The sequence below is a fragment of the Ailuropoda melanoleuca genome, chromosome 8 (genome assembly GCF_002007445.2).
Source record: "Ailuropoda melanoleuca isolate Jingjing chromosome 8, ASM200744v2, whole genome shotgun sequence".
In the NCBI taxonomy this organism is placed as follows: Eukaryota; Metazoa; Chordata; class Mammalia; order Carnivora; family Ursidae; genus Ailuropoda; species Ailuropoda melanoleuca.
In genome coordinates this window covers 82,680,060-82,695,883 of record NC_048225.1, presented here as the reverse complement: position 1 = coordinate 82,695,883, position 15,824 = coordinate 82,680,060, and the positions used below count along the sequence as shown (strand labels likewise).

At 37.4% G+C, this 15,824-nt stretch overlaps 1 protein-coding gene across 1 annotated transcript in view; it reads right to left on the bottom strand.

The window, feature by feature from the left end:
- The window catches only part of TDRD5 (tudor domain containing 5), a 106,771-nt gene that overhangs the window by 42,569 nt on the left and 48,378 nt on the right, over positions 1 to 15,824 (bottom strand). Inside the window, exons 7-8 of the mRNA XM_034667729.1 lie at positions 13,658 to 13,811; positions 3,935 to 4,107 (exon numbers count right to left, since the gene is read on the bottom strand). Coding sequence (XP_034523620.1) covers positions 3,935 to 4,107; positions 13,658 to 13,811 — 327 coding nt within the window. The remainder of the gene's footprint in view (positions 1 to 3,934; positions 4,108 to 13,657; positions 13,812 to 15,824) is intronic.

Here is a 15,824-nt window from a genome sequence, read left to right as displayed (position 1 = left end):
TTCGTGTATAGAAATGCAACTGACTTCTGAGCATTGATTTTGTATCCCTCCACATTACTGAATTGCTCTATAACTTCTAATAGTTTAGAAGTGGATTCCTTTGGGTTTTCCATATAGAGTATCATGTCATCTGCAAAGNATTTCTGCTCTAATCTTGGTCAACTCCTTCCTTGTCAGTGGGTTAGGCCTGTCCCTCTGTTGCTGTTCCAGTTTCTTGAGGTGAGAATATAGAAACTGCATTTTAGATTTTTCTATTCTTTTGAGTGAGGCTTGGATGGCTATGTATTTCCCCCTTAGGACTGCCTTTGCAGTATCCCATAGGTTTTGGACCGTTGTGTATTCATTCTCGTTGGTCTCCATAAATTGTTTAATTTGTTTTTTGATTTCCTGGTTTATCGAGTCATTCTTGAGCAGGATGGTTCTTAGCCTCCAAGTGTTTGAGTTTCTTCCAGGTTTTTCCTTGTGGTTGAGTTCCAATTTCAGAGCATTGTGATCTGAGAATATGCAGGGGATAATTTCAATCTTTCGGTATTGGCTGAGACCTGTTTTGTGTCCCAGAGCATGATCTATTCTTGAGAATGTTCCATGGGCATTTGAATAGAATGAGTATTCTTTGGTTCTGGGGTGTAGTGTTCTATATATATCTATGAGGTCCAACTCGTCGAGTATGGCATTCAAAGCCTTTGATTCTTTGCTTAGTTTTTGCCAGGGTGTTCTGTCTATTTCTGATAGTGGGGTGTTGAGGTCCCCTACTATTACTGTGTTCTTATCTATATGTCTCTTTATTTTGGTTAAGAGTTGGCTTGTGTATCTTGCTGCTCCCCTGTTGGGGGCATATATATTTATAATTGTCATATCCACTTGTTGGATACATCCTTTAAGAATAATATAGTGCACTTCTGTGTCTCTAACTATAGTCTTTAGTTTAAAATCCAATCTATCTGATATGAGAATTGCTACCCCAGCTTTCTTTTGAGGTGCATTTGCGTGAAAGATGGTACTCCAACCCTTTACTTTCAGTCTGAACGTATCTTTGGATTCAAAATGAGTCTCTTGTAGACAGCAAATGGATGGGTCATTTCTTTTTATCCAATCTGCAACCCTGTGGCGTTTTATGGGAGCATTTAAGCCATTCACATTGAGACTGAATACTCAGAGACAGAATTTTAATGATGCCATGCTGCCAGTAAAGTCTTTGTTTGTATTGGTTGTGACTCTGTTCTGTATCACTCTTGGGGCCTTTTTACCTTTATAGAAGCCCCCTTAATATATCCTGTAGGGCTGGTTTTGTGGTTACGAAAGTGGTTAATGACTGGCGATTCTGGAAGGTCTTTATTTTTCCATCAATTCTGAATGACAGCCTTGCTGGATAAAGGATCCTTGGCTGCATGTTTTTCTCTAAAAGAGCTTTAAAAATGCCCCCCCTAACCCTTTCTCTCATNAACCCTTTCTCTCATTCCAGGTCTGTGTAGAGAGGTCTCACGTGATTCTGATACTTTTGCCTTGGTACGTGAGAAATTTCTTTGCCCTGGCCGCTTTCAATACTGTATCCTTGGATCTAGTATTTGCGAATTGCACTATGACGTGACATGGCCTAGGTTTGTCGGGGTTGAGCTTGGGAGGGGTCCTCTCTGCCTCTTGGACACGAATGTTTATTTCCCTTGCTAGATTAGGGAAGTTTTCAGCTACAATTTGTTCAAATATCTCTTCTAGACCTCTGTTTTTCTCCACCCCTCGGGGATGCCGATGATTCTGACATTGGATCGTTTCATTGAGTCCGTGATCTCCCATAACCTACATTCGTGGGCGTTGATTTTTTTAAGTCCAACTTCTATTTTCGTTTTTTCTTCTAACTAACCCATCCTCCAATTCGCTAATACGTTCCTCTGCCTCATTTACCCTGGCCGTCAGAGCCTCTAGTTTTGCCTGCATTTGGCTCATAGAATTTTAAATTTCTGCCAGATTCACTCTCATTTCCACCCTTAGAGATTCTATATTCTCATTGACATTTTCGTTAATACTTTTTCAAGTCTGCACATCATGTTGACCATTGTTACTCTGAATTCCATTTCTGATAATTTGGATATATCCATATCCATTAGTTCTGTGGCAGATGCCACAGACTCATTGTCTTTTCTTTTCTGGGGGGGACTTCTTCTCCTTCTTGTCATTCTGATGAGGAGAGGTTGCAGGGTTGTCCAGAGACCAAATTATTGACCAGGACCCAGGCCGTGCACCCTTGTTTTATAGGGATCTTAGGGATGTGTGCTTCTTCTTTAAAGATTTTATTTATTTATGTGGCAGAGAGCCAACCAGCGAGAGAGGGAACACAAGCAGGGGAGTGGGAGAGGAAGAAGCAGGCTCCCAGCGGAGGAGCCCGATAAGGGACTCCTTTCCGGATCGCTGGGATCACACCCTGAGCCGAAGACAGGCGCTTAATGACTGCGCCACCGAGGCGCCCCAGGATGTGGGCTTCTTGATTTTTCAGCCTGCCTTCTGGGGGAGGGGCCTGCCACACCGATACTCAGGCAACCCTGTTTGGGTAGAGTCTCTGCGTCCCCTGCGAGGGGGGATGGGGATGGGTACACTGTGAGCCGGTATTTCCAGGCTTTTGTTCTCTGGCGGCTTTCCCTGGAGGTCTGCTGTGCCTCTTCTGAGAGAGCAGCAGCGGCCGAATCTCAGCCTCTGTCTCAGAACAGAGGGATCGCGGCCCGTTCTCCACTGATGTTCTGGTCACTTTAACTCTGTTTCTGTTGGTGCTGCTCAACTCTGCAGTGTCCCGTCCCGGGATGTGCGCCTCACACCCGGCGTCCCAGCCCTCACTTCCAGGGCCAGCGCGTCTCTGTCCTTTGTGTTTCTAACCGCCAGCCGCCAGCCACCCCCCCGCGCGCTCCCGGAGCTCCCGGTCTCAGTCTGGATCCAGTGAGCAGGCCGGAGTTCCGTGAGAAGTCTGGTGGCGCACGCCCCCCGCTCACGGTCCCAGTTTGTTTTCTTGCAGGTGCCGGTCCGCGAGTCCGGCTGCTCCCCGTGCAGGTGGCTACCGCTTCCCGGTGCCCGAATGTGGCGGCTCCCTGACCCTTCCTTTTATCTTCCGATATCTGTGCGCGGTTTCACAGTTCCCCGCTTCGTACCTCAATACTCAGCGCTGGAGATGTTCATTTGTAGAGATCCAGATGTATCTTCCTGCATCACAGGCTGATTCCGTGGATGTTCAGGCTGGTCTGGTACCTATCCAGCTCGACTCAGGGGACTGGCTGAAAAAGGGGTCCCCTACTCCTCCACCATCTTAACTCCCTCAAGCACTCTTATTCTAAAATATCTTATTTTCCTTTAGGCCTTTCTCTTGTCCTCAAGAAAATATGCAGTAAGCTTTCCAAACAAAATGTTTTCCTTCCATGAAAGAAGCCAGGCATAGACAGTAGAAGAAAAGAAGAGTAAGCAATTAATTCCTTAACAACAATAAAATAATAGGACAGGAGAATGCAAAAAATGAGAATTGTGCGGACATGTGATGAAAAAGAAAAAAGAAAAGCACCCTATAACTGAGGACGGGTTCAGGGGCAATTCGCAGCAGTTGTTGGGACACACAGCAAAAACAAAGCTCCTCAACTCTTCCCTCTGAAGCCCTCAAGGGTTTTCCAGCCTACATTTTAAAAAGCATGGACTAAGCACTGGCTACACCTCTTGAGAAAACCGGCAAATCTTCAAAGCCATCTGAAAACTTTAAAATGAGATCTGAATGAAATTAGTTATACAAAAGATTGAAAACCAGAATAAATGCTGCATACAGTGACTTCAGACCAAAGCTTTGCTCTAAGAAATCACATTTCTAGAAATAAGAATTTTCTAAAGTAGAATTTTGGTTCAAAGAAATACTCCTTCAGATACTTTTCATAATGCTGAATCTGCAGTACACAAAGTCGTTAAGCCTTACCAGCTGTAAAGGCTTTACCACCAGATTAGGCTTCTTGCAAATCTTCTGTTCTGGCTCCTTACGGTTTTTAGGAGGACAATCCCAGGTAGTCTCCTTGACAGCAGCAGTAGACAGTGAATTTCTAGGGGGACTGGAGACATAAGCTTTGACTTCTATTTTCTTATCTGATTGAGCTAAACATGAATTTCTGACTGAAGAAACGTCACCATCTGAAATGATCAATAGAGTAGCTTATGGATAGCTATTACAATACTTTGTATAACTATAACTAAGCACATTCTATGGGCCAGGCACTGGGTAAATAATGATAAATGAGAGACATGAACCTGTCTTTGCAGACCTTTCAGCACGGAGAGATAAAAGGAAGTTCTAGATGGGAACAAATCTTAAATTATTTATGTTGGCAGGGAGACGGTAAGTCTGGTACGGTTTCTTGAACTTTGACTAAAGGTTTTATTTTTCAACATCCTGATTTCAGTTTACTTCTTGTTCAACTTTAGCAGTGAATGAGCATTGCTACTTAATGTACAATGTTTGTGACTACTTAATATTCCACAATACAGTGCCTTAATTTTTAGGGAATTACCAAATCAATCACATATTTTGTTCAAATTACATGTGTATGATGATTATAAGAGGTTGATACTATTAAAACAGGTGCCCCTGGAGGTTAAGCGTCTGCCTTTGGCTGAAGTCATGATCCCAAGGTCCTGGGATCAAGTCTCTCATCAGGCTCCCTGCTCAGTGGGGAGCCTGTTTCTCCCTCTCCCTCTGTTCCCTAGCTCGTGCTCTTTCCCTCTCACTCTATCTCAAATAAATAAAATCTTTAAAAAAAAAAAAAAGTCTCCAGATAGATCTAAAACCACAGTGGCTCCTAAAGAAAAACTAATAAAAGTACACAAAGATGTGGGTTTCTACATCTGTACCTTTTATAATGATAAAAAATAAATACACTCTATACGTCTGTCAATAGAAGACTGATTAAATTAATATAGTCACATAAAAGAATTCTATGTAGTTAAAAAGGATGAAATAAACTTTTTTATGCTGATATAAAACAACATCCATAATATATGAGGTTAAAAAGCAAGAACTAATATGATATTTATAGAATACTGTTTTGTGCAAGAAAATTGTACATATGATAAATAACTATGTTATATACAAGAGGTCAAAAAAAGACCCATTAAAACACTTTACATTGGTGGAATTGTTTAAATAAGTAAATGTTGCTTTTATAAGTTTTTAAAAATCTACTTATGCTTACATATATGTTGAAAAAAATCTGGAAGACTATATAAAAATTCTAACAGCATTTTTGGGGGAAGTAAAATGATGGTAATTGTTCACTTCCAACTTTCCACTCATCTGTGATATTTTCCAAAATGAACATGAGTTATTTTAATAATCAGAAAAATCAGCAAAGACATTTACATTTTCGAAAAAAATTGCTATCCGTCAAACCACTTGTAAAAGCTTATAAAAATATAAGTACAGTTGACCCTTGAACAATGCAGGGGTTAGAGACACCAACCCCTCATGCGGTCAAAAATCTGCATATAACTTTTGACTCCCCAAAAACTTTACTAATAGTCTACTACTGACCAGAAGCCTTACTGTAACATAAACAGTTGACTAACACATATTTTGCATGTCATATTTATTAAATACTGTATTCTTATAATAAAGCTAAAGAAAAAATGTTAAAAAATTATACGGAAGAGAAATTACATTTACAGTACTATACTGATTTTACCAAAAATAATCCATATGTAAGTGGACCTATCCAGTTCAAACCCATGTTGTTCAAGGGTCAACTGTACCATATTATACTATAATTTAGCATGACCATTGAGGGAACAGAGGAAAAAGTACATAGAATCTCTCTGCATTAGTTCATAATAACTGTATATACAATACACAATACCCTCAATAAAAATTTCAAAAAAAAAACAACAACAAACTAAGTCAAAAGAAAAACACAAGAAAGAAATAAAAATCAAATGCCCTAAATGTGATGTGGTATCCTGGAGTGGATCCAGAAACAGAACAATTGTGGGGAAAAATGGTAAAACCAAAATAAAATCTAGAGTTTTGTTAATAGTAATGTATCAGTTAATTTCTTAGTTTTGATAAATGTATCATGATAAGATGTTAATATTAGGGGAAACAGATGAAGGGCAAATGAATTCATTAATATCTCTGCAACTTTTCTACAAACCTAAAATTATCCCAAAATAAAAAGTTTATTTAAAAATAAATATGAGTGCTAGGTCCCAATTCACACCCACTTATTCTGAATATCCATGTATTTCTTTTCTTTTTTTTTTTTTAATATTTTATTTATTTATTGGACAGGGAGACAGCCAGTGAGAGAGGGAACACAAGCAGGGGGAGTGGGAGAGGAAGAAGCAGTCTCCCAGCGGAGGAGCCTGATGCAGGGCTCGATCCCAGGGACCAGGATCATGCCCTGAGCCAAAGGCAGATGCTTAATGACTGAGCCACCCAGGCGCCCCAATATCCATGTATTTCTAAAAAGCCTTTGATGAATAGCCAGAGTTAACAACCACTGATCCAGTGCTTTCCCATTAGATCACTATTTTAGAAAATTTATTTCTTCAGAATTATCCAAATATCTGGATAATGTGAAGAAAGTGTATTTTAAAAATTCAGATGGTCTATGGGGCACCTGGGTGGCTTGGTTGGTTAAGCATTGGACTCTTGGTTTTGGCTCAGGTCACAATCTCAGAGTTGTGGGATTGAGCCCTAAGTCAGGCTCTGCGCTCAGCTCAGGGTGTGTGCCTTCCCTCTTGCCCTCCCATTGCCCCTCCCCCCACTGGTGCACTCTGTCTCTCCCTCTTTCTCTCTCTCTCTAAAATAAACAAATAAATCTTTAAAAAAATTTAGATGGTCTTCATTAATGAGACAGGTTAGCCTTACTACAACAAATATCACCAAAAAGAATGGTCACCACATACAAAGTGTTTTCAAGGTTAATGTGTAATATGTTTGGTTGATGTGGTTACAGTAAAGACTATTCATGAACAATGCTTTATTTTTCTTTGTCCTCTCAGGGACAAATAAAAATCAGGTTTGCGTCTTCCAGAACACTCCAGGCTCATCCCCACTTTACCTATAGACAATCCATTGGGGCACCTACTATGCAGAACACTCCAGGAACCCCCAGCTCACACTCACTTCAGCTCCAGTTGTACCTCCAGGACACACTGTGCATGGAGAGCACCAGAATCCTCTGGTCTGTACTCACTTCAGCTCCCACCATCACACCAGAGTGGTCCTGGAATGAAGTGCCCTGGGACACCCAGCCTGCACCCACTAAAACGCCAGCCAACCAGCCAAAGTTGCCAGACACATACAGTCTATACAGTGGATGTTCCAAAATGAGGCAATTCCTTCAAGTCTAAGAGAAGTAGTTTTCCCCCTAATTCATAGAAACAAAGAGAGTCAAACAAAATGAGGAGACAGAGGAATATGCCCCAAATGAAAGAATAAGATAAAACCTTAAGAAAGAACTAAACCAAATGGAGATAAGCAACCTATCTGATAGAGTTCAAGATAGTAATCATAAGGATGTTCACCTGACTTCCAGAGAAGAGTCCATGAACTCAGAGAAACTTCAACAAAGAGACAGATAATATAAAAAAGGACCAATCAGAGCTGAAGAATGCAATAATTGAAGTGCAAAATACACTAGAGAAAATCAACAGCAGATCAGAAGGTACAGAAGAATAGGTCAGTGATCTGGAAAACAGGGTAATGGAAAGCACCTATGCTGAACAGAAAAAAAAATTTTTTTCAAATGAGGATAAGTTAAGGGATCTCTGGGACAATATCAAGCATTCTAACATTCACATTATAGGGTTCCCAAAAAGAGAGAGAGAGTGAAGAGGGCAGAAAAATAACTTGAAAAAATAATAGCTGAAAACTTCTCTGACCTGGGTAAGAAAACAGAATCCAAAACCAGGAATCACAAAGAGCCCAAATAAGATGACTCCAAGATATCCACACCAAGATACAAATTAGTTAAAATGTCAAAAATTAAAGATAGAGAATCTAAAAATCAGCAAGAGAAAAGCAATATGTTACATACAAGGAAACCCCATAGGATAATCAGCTTTGATGGGAATGGCATGATATATTCAAAGTGAAAAAGGAAAAAACCCTATAACCAAGAATATTCTACCCAGCAAAGTTATCATTCAGAATTTAAGAAGAAATAGTTTCCCAGGCAAACAAAAGTTAAAGGAGTTCATCACCACTATAAGAGACTTGAAGAAATGTTAAAGGGACTACCTTAAGTGGAAAAGAAGAGGCCATAATTAGAAAAAAATTATGAAAGGAAAGAATTTCATGAGTAAAAGCAAACATATAGTAAAGGCAGTAATCAATCTCGTATAAAACTAGTATGAAGGTTAAGAGACAAATGTAGCGGGGCGCCTGGGTGGCACAGCGGTTAAGCGTCTGCCTTCGGCTCAGGGCGTGATCCCGGCGTAATGGGATCGAGCCCCACATCGCTCTTCTGCTATGAGCCTGCTTCTTCCCTCTCCCACTCCCCCTGCTTGTGTTCCCACTCTCACTGGCTGTCTCTATCTCTGTCGAATAAATAAATAAAATCTTTAAAAAAAAAAAAGAGACAAATGTAGCAAAATCGATTATATCTAAAAAAATTAGTTCAGGGCCATGAAATAAAAAGATATAAAATATGACATTACATACACAAAACTTGGAGGAGGAGGTAGTAAAAATTTAATGTTTTTAGAATGTGTTCAAACTTCAGCAACCATCAATTTAAAATATAAAACAGACTGCTACAAACATAGTATATTATATATGAACCTCATGGTAACGGCAAACGAAAAACCTATAATAGATACGCAAAAAATAAAGAGAAAGGAATCCAAGGATAACACAAATGAAAATATCAAATCACAAAGATAAAGCAAGAGAAGGAACAGAGAAGAACCATAAAAAGAACCAGAAAACAATGAACAAAACAGCATTAAGTATATACTTATTAATAATTACTTTAAATGTAAATGCACTAAAAGCTCCAGTCAAAAGACATAGGGTAACTGAATGGATTAAAAACAAAAAAAAAACCCCAAGACACATCTATATGCTGCCTTACAAGAGACTCACTTCAGACCTAAAGACACATGCATACTAAAAGTAAAGTGTTGGAAAAACATAGACCATGTAAATGGAAAAAAACAAACAAACAAAAAGCCAAGGTAGCAATATGTCAGACAAAGTAGACTTTAAAATAAACACTGTAACAGGAGACAAATAAAGACATTATATAATGATAAAGAGATCAATTCAACAAGAAAATATAACCATTGTAAATATCTATACACCCAATCCAACATAGGAACACCTAAATACATTAAGCAAATATTAGAAGACATAAAGGGAGAAACTGATAATAACACGGTAATAGGAGGGGACTTGAATACCCACTTACATCAATGAACAGATCACTCAAACAGAAAATAAGGAAGCAATGGCTTGAACAACACATTAGACCAGGTAGACTTAACAAATATTTACATAACATTTCCTTCAAAAAACAGCAGAATACACATTCTTTTCAAGTTCTTTTCATTCTCCAGAATAGATCACATTAAGCCCAAAACAAGACTCAATAAATTTAAGAAAACTGAAACCATATCAAGCATCTTTTCCAAACACAACAGTACAAAACTAGAAATCAATTACAAGACAAAACTGCAAAAAAACAAATACAAGGATGCTAAACAACATGCTATAAAACAACCAATGAATCAATGAAGAAATCAAAGAGGAAATGAAAAAATAGAAGGAGACAAATGAAAATGAAAACACAATGATCCAAAACCTTTGGGATGCAGCAAAAGCAGTTCTAAGAGGGAAGTTTATAAGGATACAGCCTTACCTCAAGAAACAAGAGAAATATCAAACAATTTAAACTTAAATCTAAAGAAGCTAGAAAAAGAAGAACAAATCCCAAAGTTAGTAGGAGAAAGGAAATAATAAAGGTGGGAATAGAAATAAATGAAATAAATGAAATGGAGATTAAAAAAGATAGAGATCAATGAAACTAAGTGCTGGTTCTTTGAAAAGATAAACAAAATTGATATATCTTTAGTCAGATTCATTTAAAAAAAAGAGAGAGGATTCGAACAAATAACATCAAAAATGAAACACAAAACAAACCAACAGTACAAAAATACAAAGAACTCTAAGAGAATACTATACAAAATATTATGCAAACAAACTGGACAACCTAGAAGAAATGGATAATTCTTGGGAACATACAATCTTCCAAAACTGAATCCGGTAGAAAATATAAACAGACCAATTACTAGTAACAAAATTGAATCAGTAATCAAAAAATTCCCAAGAAATAAAAGTGCAGGACCAGATGGCTTCACAGGTGAATTTTACCAAACATTTAAATAAAGAAGGATTAACATACCTACTCTTTCAAACTATTTCAAATAATAAAAGAGGAAGGAAAGCTTCCAAATTCATTTCATGAGCCAGAATTGCCCTGATACCAAAACCAAAGACACTACTAAAAAAAGAAAACTACAGGTCAATATCCCTAACGAACATACAAGGCAAAGATCCTCAACAAAGTATTAGCAAACCAAATTCAACAATACATTAAAAGGATCAACCACAATCAAGTGGGATTTATTCTAGGAATGCCAGAATGGTTCAATATCCACAACTCAATCAACTTTATACATCACAATAAAATGAAAGTTAAAAACCATATGGTCATCTCAATAGATTCAGAAAAAGCTTTTGACAAAATTCAACATCCGTTCGTGATAAATTCTCAACAAAGTGGATATAGAAGGAACATAATTCAACATGATAAAGGCTATATATGACAAATCCACAGATAACATCATACTCAATAGTGAAAAACTGAAAGCTTTTCCTCTCAGGAACAAGACAAGGATGTTCACTGTTGCCAGTTTTATTCAACACAGTACTGGAAGTCCTAGCTACAGCAATCAGAAAAGATATAAAAGGTATCTAAATTGATAGGGAAGACATAAAACTGTCACTATTTGCAGATAACATGATTCTATATACAGAACACCTTAAAAACTCCACCAAAAATCTATTAGAATAAATGAATTCAGTAAAGTTGCAGGACACAAAATTAATATACAGAAATCTGTTGCCTTTCTGTAAACTAATAATGAAATAACTGAAAGAGAAATTAAGAAAACAATCCTGTTTACAATTGCATCAGAAAGAACAAAATACCTAAGAGTAAATTTAACCAAGTGAAAGACCTGTACTCTGAAAACTATAAAATGCTGATGAAAGAAATTAAAGATGACACAAATGAAAAGATACACCATGCTCATGGTTTAGAAGAACAAATACTGTTAAAAATATTGACACTATCCAAAGCAATCCGCAGAGTCAATCCAATTCCTATCAAAATATCAACAGTATTTTTTTTAAAGATTTCTTTGCGAGATAATGCTAAGTGAAATAAGTCAAGCAGAGAAAGACAATTATCATATGATTTCTCTCATCTATGGAACATATGAACGGAAGATCAGTAGGGGAAGAAAGGGATAAAGCAAGGGGGGTAATCAGAAGGGGGAACGAAGCATGAGAGACTATGGACTCTGAGAAACAAACTGAGGGCTTCAGAGGGGAGGGGGGTGGGGGAATGGGATAGACTGGTGATAGGTAGTAAGGAGGGCACGTATTGCATGGTGCACTGGGTGTTATACGCAACTAATGAATCATCGAACTTTACATCAAAAACCAGGGATGTACTGAATGGTGACTAACATAATAAAATAAAAAAAAACATTAAAATAAAAAATAGAAAAGTCAAAACAAAATAAAGATTTCTTTGCGAGGGAGAGGGAGAGGGAGAGACAGAAAGAGAGGAGGGGCAGAGGGAGAGGGAGAATCCCAAGCAGACTCCCCACTGAGCATGGAGCCTGACACGGAGCTCAATCTCATGACCCTGAGATCATGACCTGAGCCAAAACCAACAGTCAGATGCTCAACTGTGCCACCCCAGGTGCTCCAATACCAAGAGTAGTTTTTCACAGAACTAAATGAATAATCCTAAAATTTATATGGAATCACAAAAGATCCTGAATAGCCAAGGAAATCTTGAAAAAGAACAAAGTCAAAGGTATCATAATCCCAGATTTCAAGACATACTACAAAGCTATGGTATTCAAAACAGTATGGACTGGCACAGAAATGGCCACATAGGTCAACAGAACAGAGCTCCCAGAAATAAACCCATGCTTATATGTTCAATTGATCTAAAACAAAGGAGGCAAGAATATATAATGGGGAAAGAAAGTCTTTTCAATAAACTGGGCAGCTGCATGGAAAAAAATTAAACTGGACCACTTTCTTACACCATACACATAAATAAACTCAAAATAGATTAAAGACCCAAATGTGAGACTTCAAACAATAAAGCTCCTAAAAGAAAACAGAGGCAGTAATCTCTTGGACATCAGCCTTAGCAACATTTTTCTAGATATGTCTCCTCTGGCAGGGGAAATGAAAGCACAAATAACCTACTGGGATTACATCAAACTAAAGAACTTTTGCACAACAAAGGAAACCAGAATGAAAAGACAACTTACTAAATGGGGGAATATATTTGCAAATGATATATCCAATAAGGGGTTCATAACCAAAATATATAAAAAAAAAACTTCTACAACTCAATACCAAAAATAATAATCCACACAAATGGGCAGAAAATCTGAAGAGACATTTTTTGAAAGAATGCATATAGATGACCAACAGACACATAAAAGATGCTGAACACTGTTAATTACCAGGGAAATGCAAAATCAAAACCACACTGAGAAATCACCTTATACCTATCAGAATGGCTAGTATCAAGATAATAGACAAGTGCTGGCAAGGATATGGAGAAAAGGGAGCCCTTGTGCACTGTTGGTGGGAATGTAAATTGGTGCTACCCCTGTGGAAAACAGTGTAAAGATTCCCTAAAAAAAAAAAAAAAGAAACCATTAAAAATAAATAACGTATGATCCAGTAATTCCACTACTGGACATTTAGCCAAAGAAAATGAAAACACTAATTCAAAAAGCTATATGCACCCTATGTTTAGTACAGTATTATTTACAATAGCCAAGTTATGGAAGCAACCTAAGGGTCTATCCACAGATGAACGGATAAAGTCCTAGTGTACATACAATGGAATATTAGTCAGCTATGAAAAGAAATGAAATCTTGCCATCTGCGACAACATGGATAAACTTAGAAGGTATTATGGTAAGTAAAATAAGTCAGAGAAAGACAAATACCATATGATTTCACTTATATGTGGAATCTAAAAATCAAAACAAAATGAAAACAATCATAAGTATACAGAACTGGTAGTTTTCAGACAGGAGGGCAGTGGGGGGATGGGCAAAATAGGTGAAGAATATTAAGAGGTAAAATCTCCAGTTATAAAATAAATAAGTCACAGGAATAAAAAATACAGCATAGGGAATACAGTCAATAATATTGTCATAACATTGTATGTTGACAGATGGTAACTACACTTATAATGGTGAGCACAGCACAGTGTATGGACTGTCAAATCACTATGTGGTACACCTAAAAGTAATAAATGTATGTCAACTATACTTCAATTTTTAAAATATCTGGCTTGCATCATATTGTGATTCAACTCACCAGGTGGTAGTGGCTTCATGTCAGCATCAAACACCAGTAAGTCTTGCTCTCCTTCCCTGAACTCAACACGGAGAATGTCACTAAGAGCTCCAACAAGTTCTATCACATTTAAGAAGCCCAATTTTTTTGGTGAAAGCTGCTCTTTGAAGATTATCTGTCAAAAAAACCCCAGAAATAACATGAAACATTAGATAAAAGGAATATAACATATACAGATGTCCTTAGACAATGTCCCTTAATTTGGACTTAGTCAAACTAAATTTTTTAAGAGTCAGCAAACTCACATATTCCAGTAATACAAACCTAGAGACCCACAGTCCCTTCCAGGTCAGTTTCAAGTTCCTTTTAAAGTATACAGTAAACTGAAGTGAAAATCAAGAGGGCTGTTTACCTCTCATTTTTAACAATGTCTGATTATAAAGCAAAAGTCTTTTTTAAAAAAAGGGAATGCACAAAATACTAAAGTCATAATAAAGCTGGCTATTTCTCTATTTCCAGATGAAGTATTCACTACCACTTTCAACATGCAATAAAGTAATACTATTTTATAATATTTCCTTAAAATGTTACAATTTCATCCTAGATGTTGAGATTAATAAGCAGGTGTATCTCCCACAGTATTGTTTGATTTTCTTGCCTTGTAAAAGAAGAAATATTATGCCAAATACAGAAAAAATATATATATGGGATACATACGAAATATGTTTGGTTTAAACTGCACAAAGAATTGGAAGTTTGCCCTTGTTAGTGAAATCCCCATTAAAATGTCCAAATTCTTAAACTTCTGCCTCTCTAACCAACGTAAAGCCGTTGAGCTAATCATAGTTCTTTTCCTGTTCCTCTAACTAGAGTAGGAAATAAACACTTGCTCTGACTTAATTACCTTGGGGAAAACTGACAGGAACACAGAAGGTAAACACTCTAAAAAGAACTACCTCCTGACAGAGGACGGAACTGCTGTATACCTTCTTATTCATGGACATTATGAGACCCAACTCAACTCTTCATGACTTCTCCCAAGACATATGAAAAACGGGGGCCCAGCATCAGCCAAGTCATGGTTTTAGAGTCGTTAATATCACATCTATACCTAGTCATGAATATCTCAAGGGAGAAAAGTTTGGTAGAAGAAAGGGGAAGGATGATGCTGAATGAGACTTGTATCTCTACTTCTTTGCACATTACATATTCTGGCTTCTTTTCCTTTCATGTTCATTAGTCTCTTTAATGGTTTATCTTCTCTGTAAAGTGCCTAGTACTATGAATACGCAAGTCAGTCAAACACAAGACTAGGCTGGGAAGGATTTCATTAACTTTTTAATACATGATATTTAGGAGTCTCAAAAAAGGACACAGCAAAACTAAGTCTCTGACCACTCTCATTCTTCAGTGGCCCAGGAGATCACTTCCCTGGAGGTAACCAATTATTCCCAGTTTCTTGCATAAACCATCATCATCAGTTTCTGAGCAACTTTCTAGAAACTGTAAAAATCTGAATACACATCATGCTTCAACATAACAGATTATATCTATTGTACACTTTTCCATTAACACAGAGATAATTCCATATCAGTACATGACACAGTTGAGTTCTGTTTTGTGATTCTGAGAATCAGTATTAGTGAGTTGGTTCTGTCCATTGACTGATATGTCAGATATATTTTTTTTCCTAATTCCTTTGTTATGTCTCCAGCTTTACAGACTCCCAACCATAGGCAAAGAATTGATGTATTTCTACTCCCACTCTCCTTCACTTCTCTTTTCCATCTCTAACTCAATTTTTAGAGTTTATATTTATGCCCTCAAATATATGAACATATCCTATTACATTATTTCATTTCCTCACCATGTGGATTTTGCAGATGACATACTCTACTGCAAAAACTATTCTCTGCATTGGCAGCTGGATCAAAGTCTTGGTCAGACTCATGCTCCATGACTTTAAGTGATGCTGTACAGTTTATAAAGAGGAACATAATGTGTGGTTGTCTCTTTTTTGGTGGTGTCAGGGGCCACTGGTCCATACCTAGATCCACTACTTTATTAAGGGTTTTAACAGTGAAATTTTTATCAATTCTTTTTTTGTTATTTAGTTGTAACATTTTATAGATATGCTCCCCGCATCTGCTACCTGGTTACCCAGTTATACCAGTTCATTTAGCAAAGC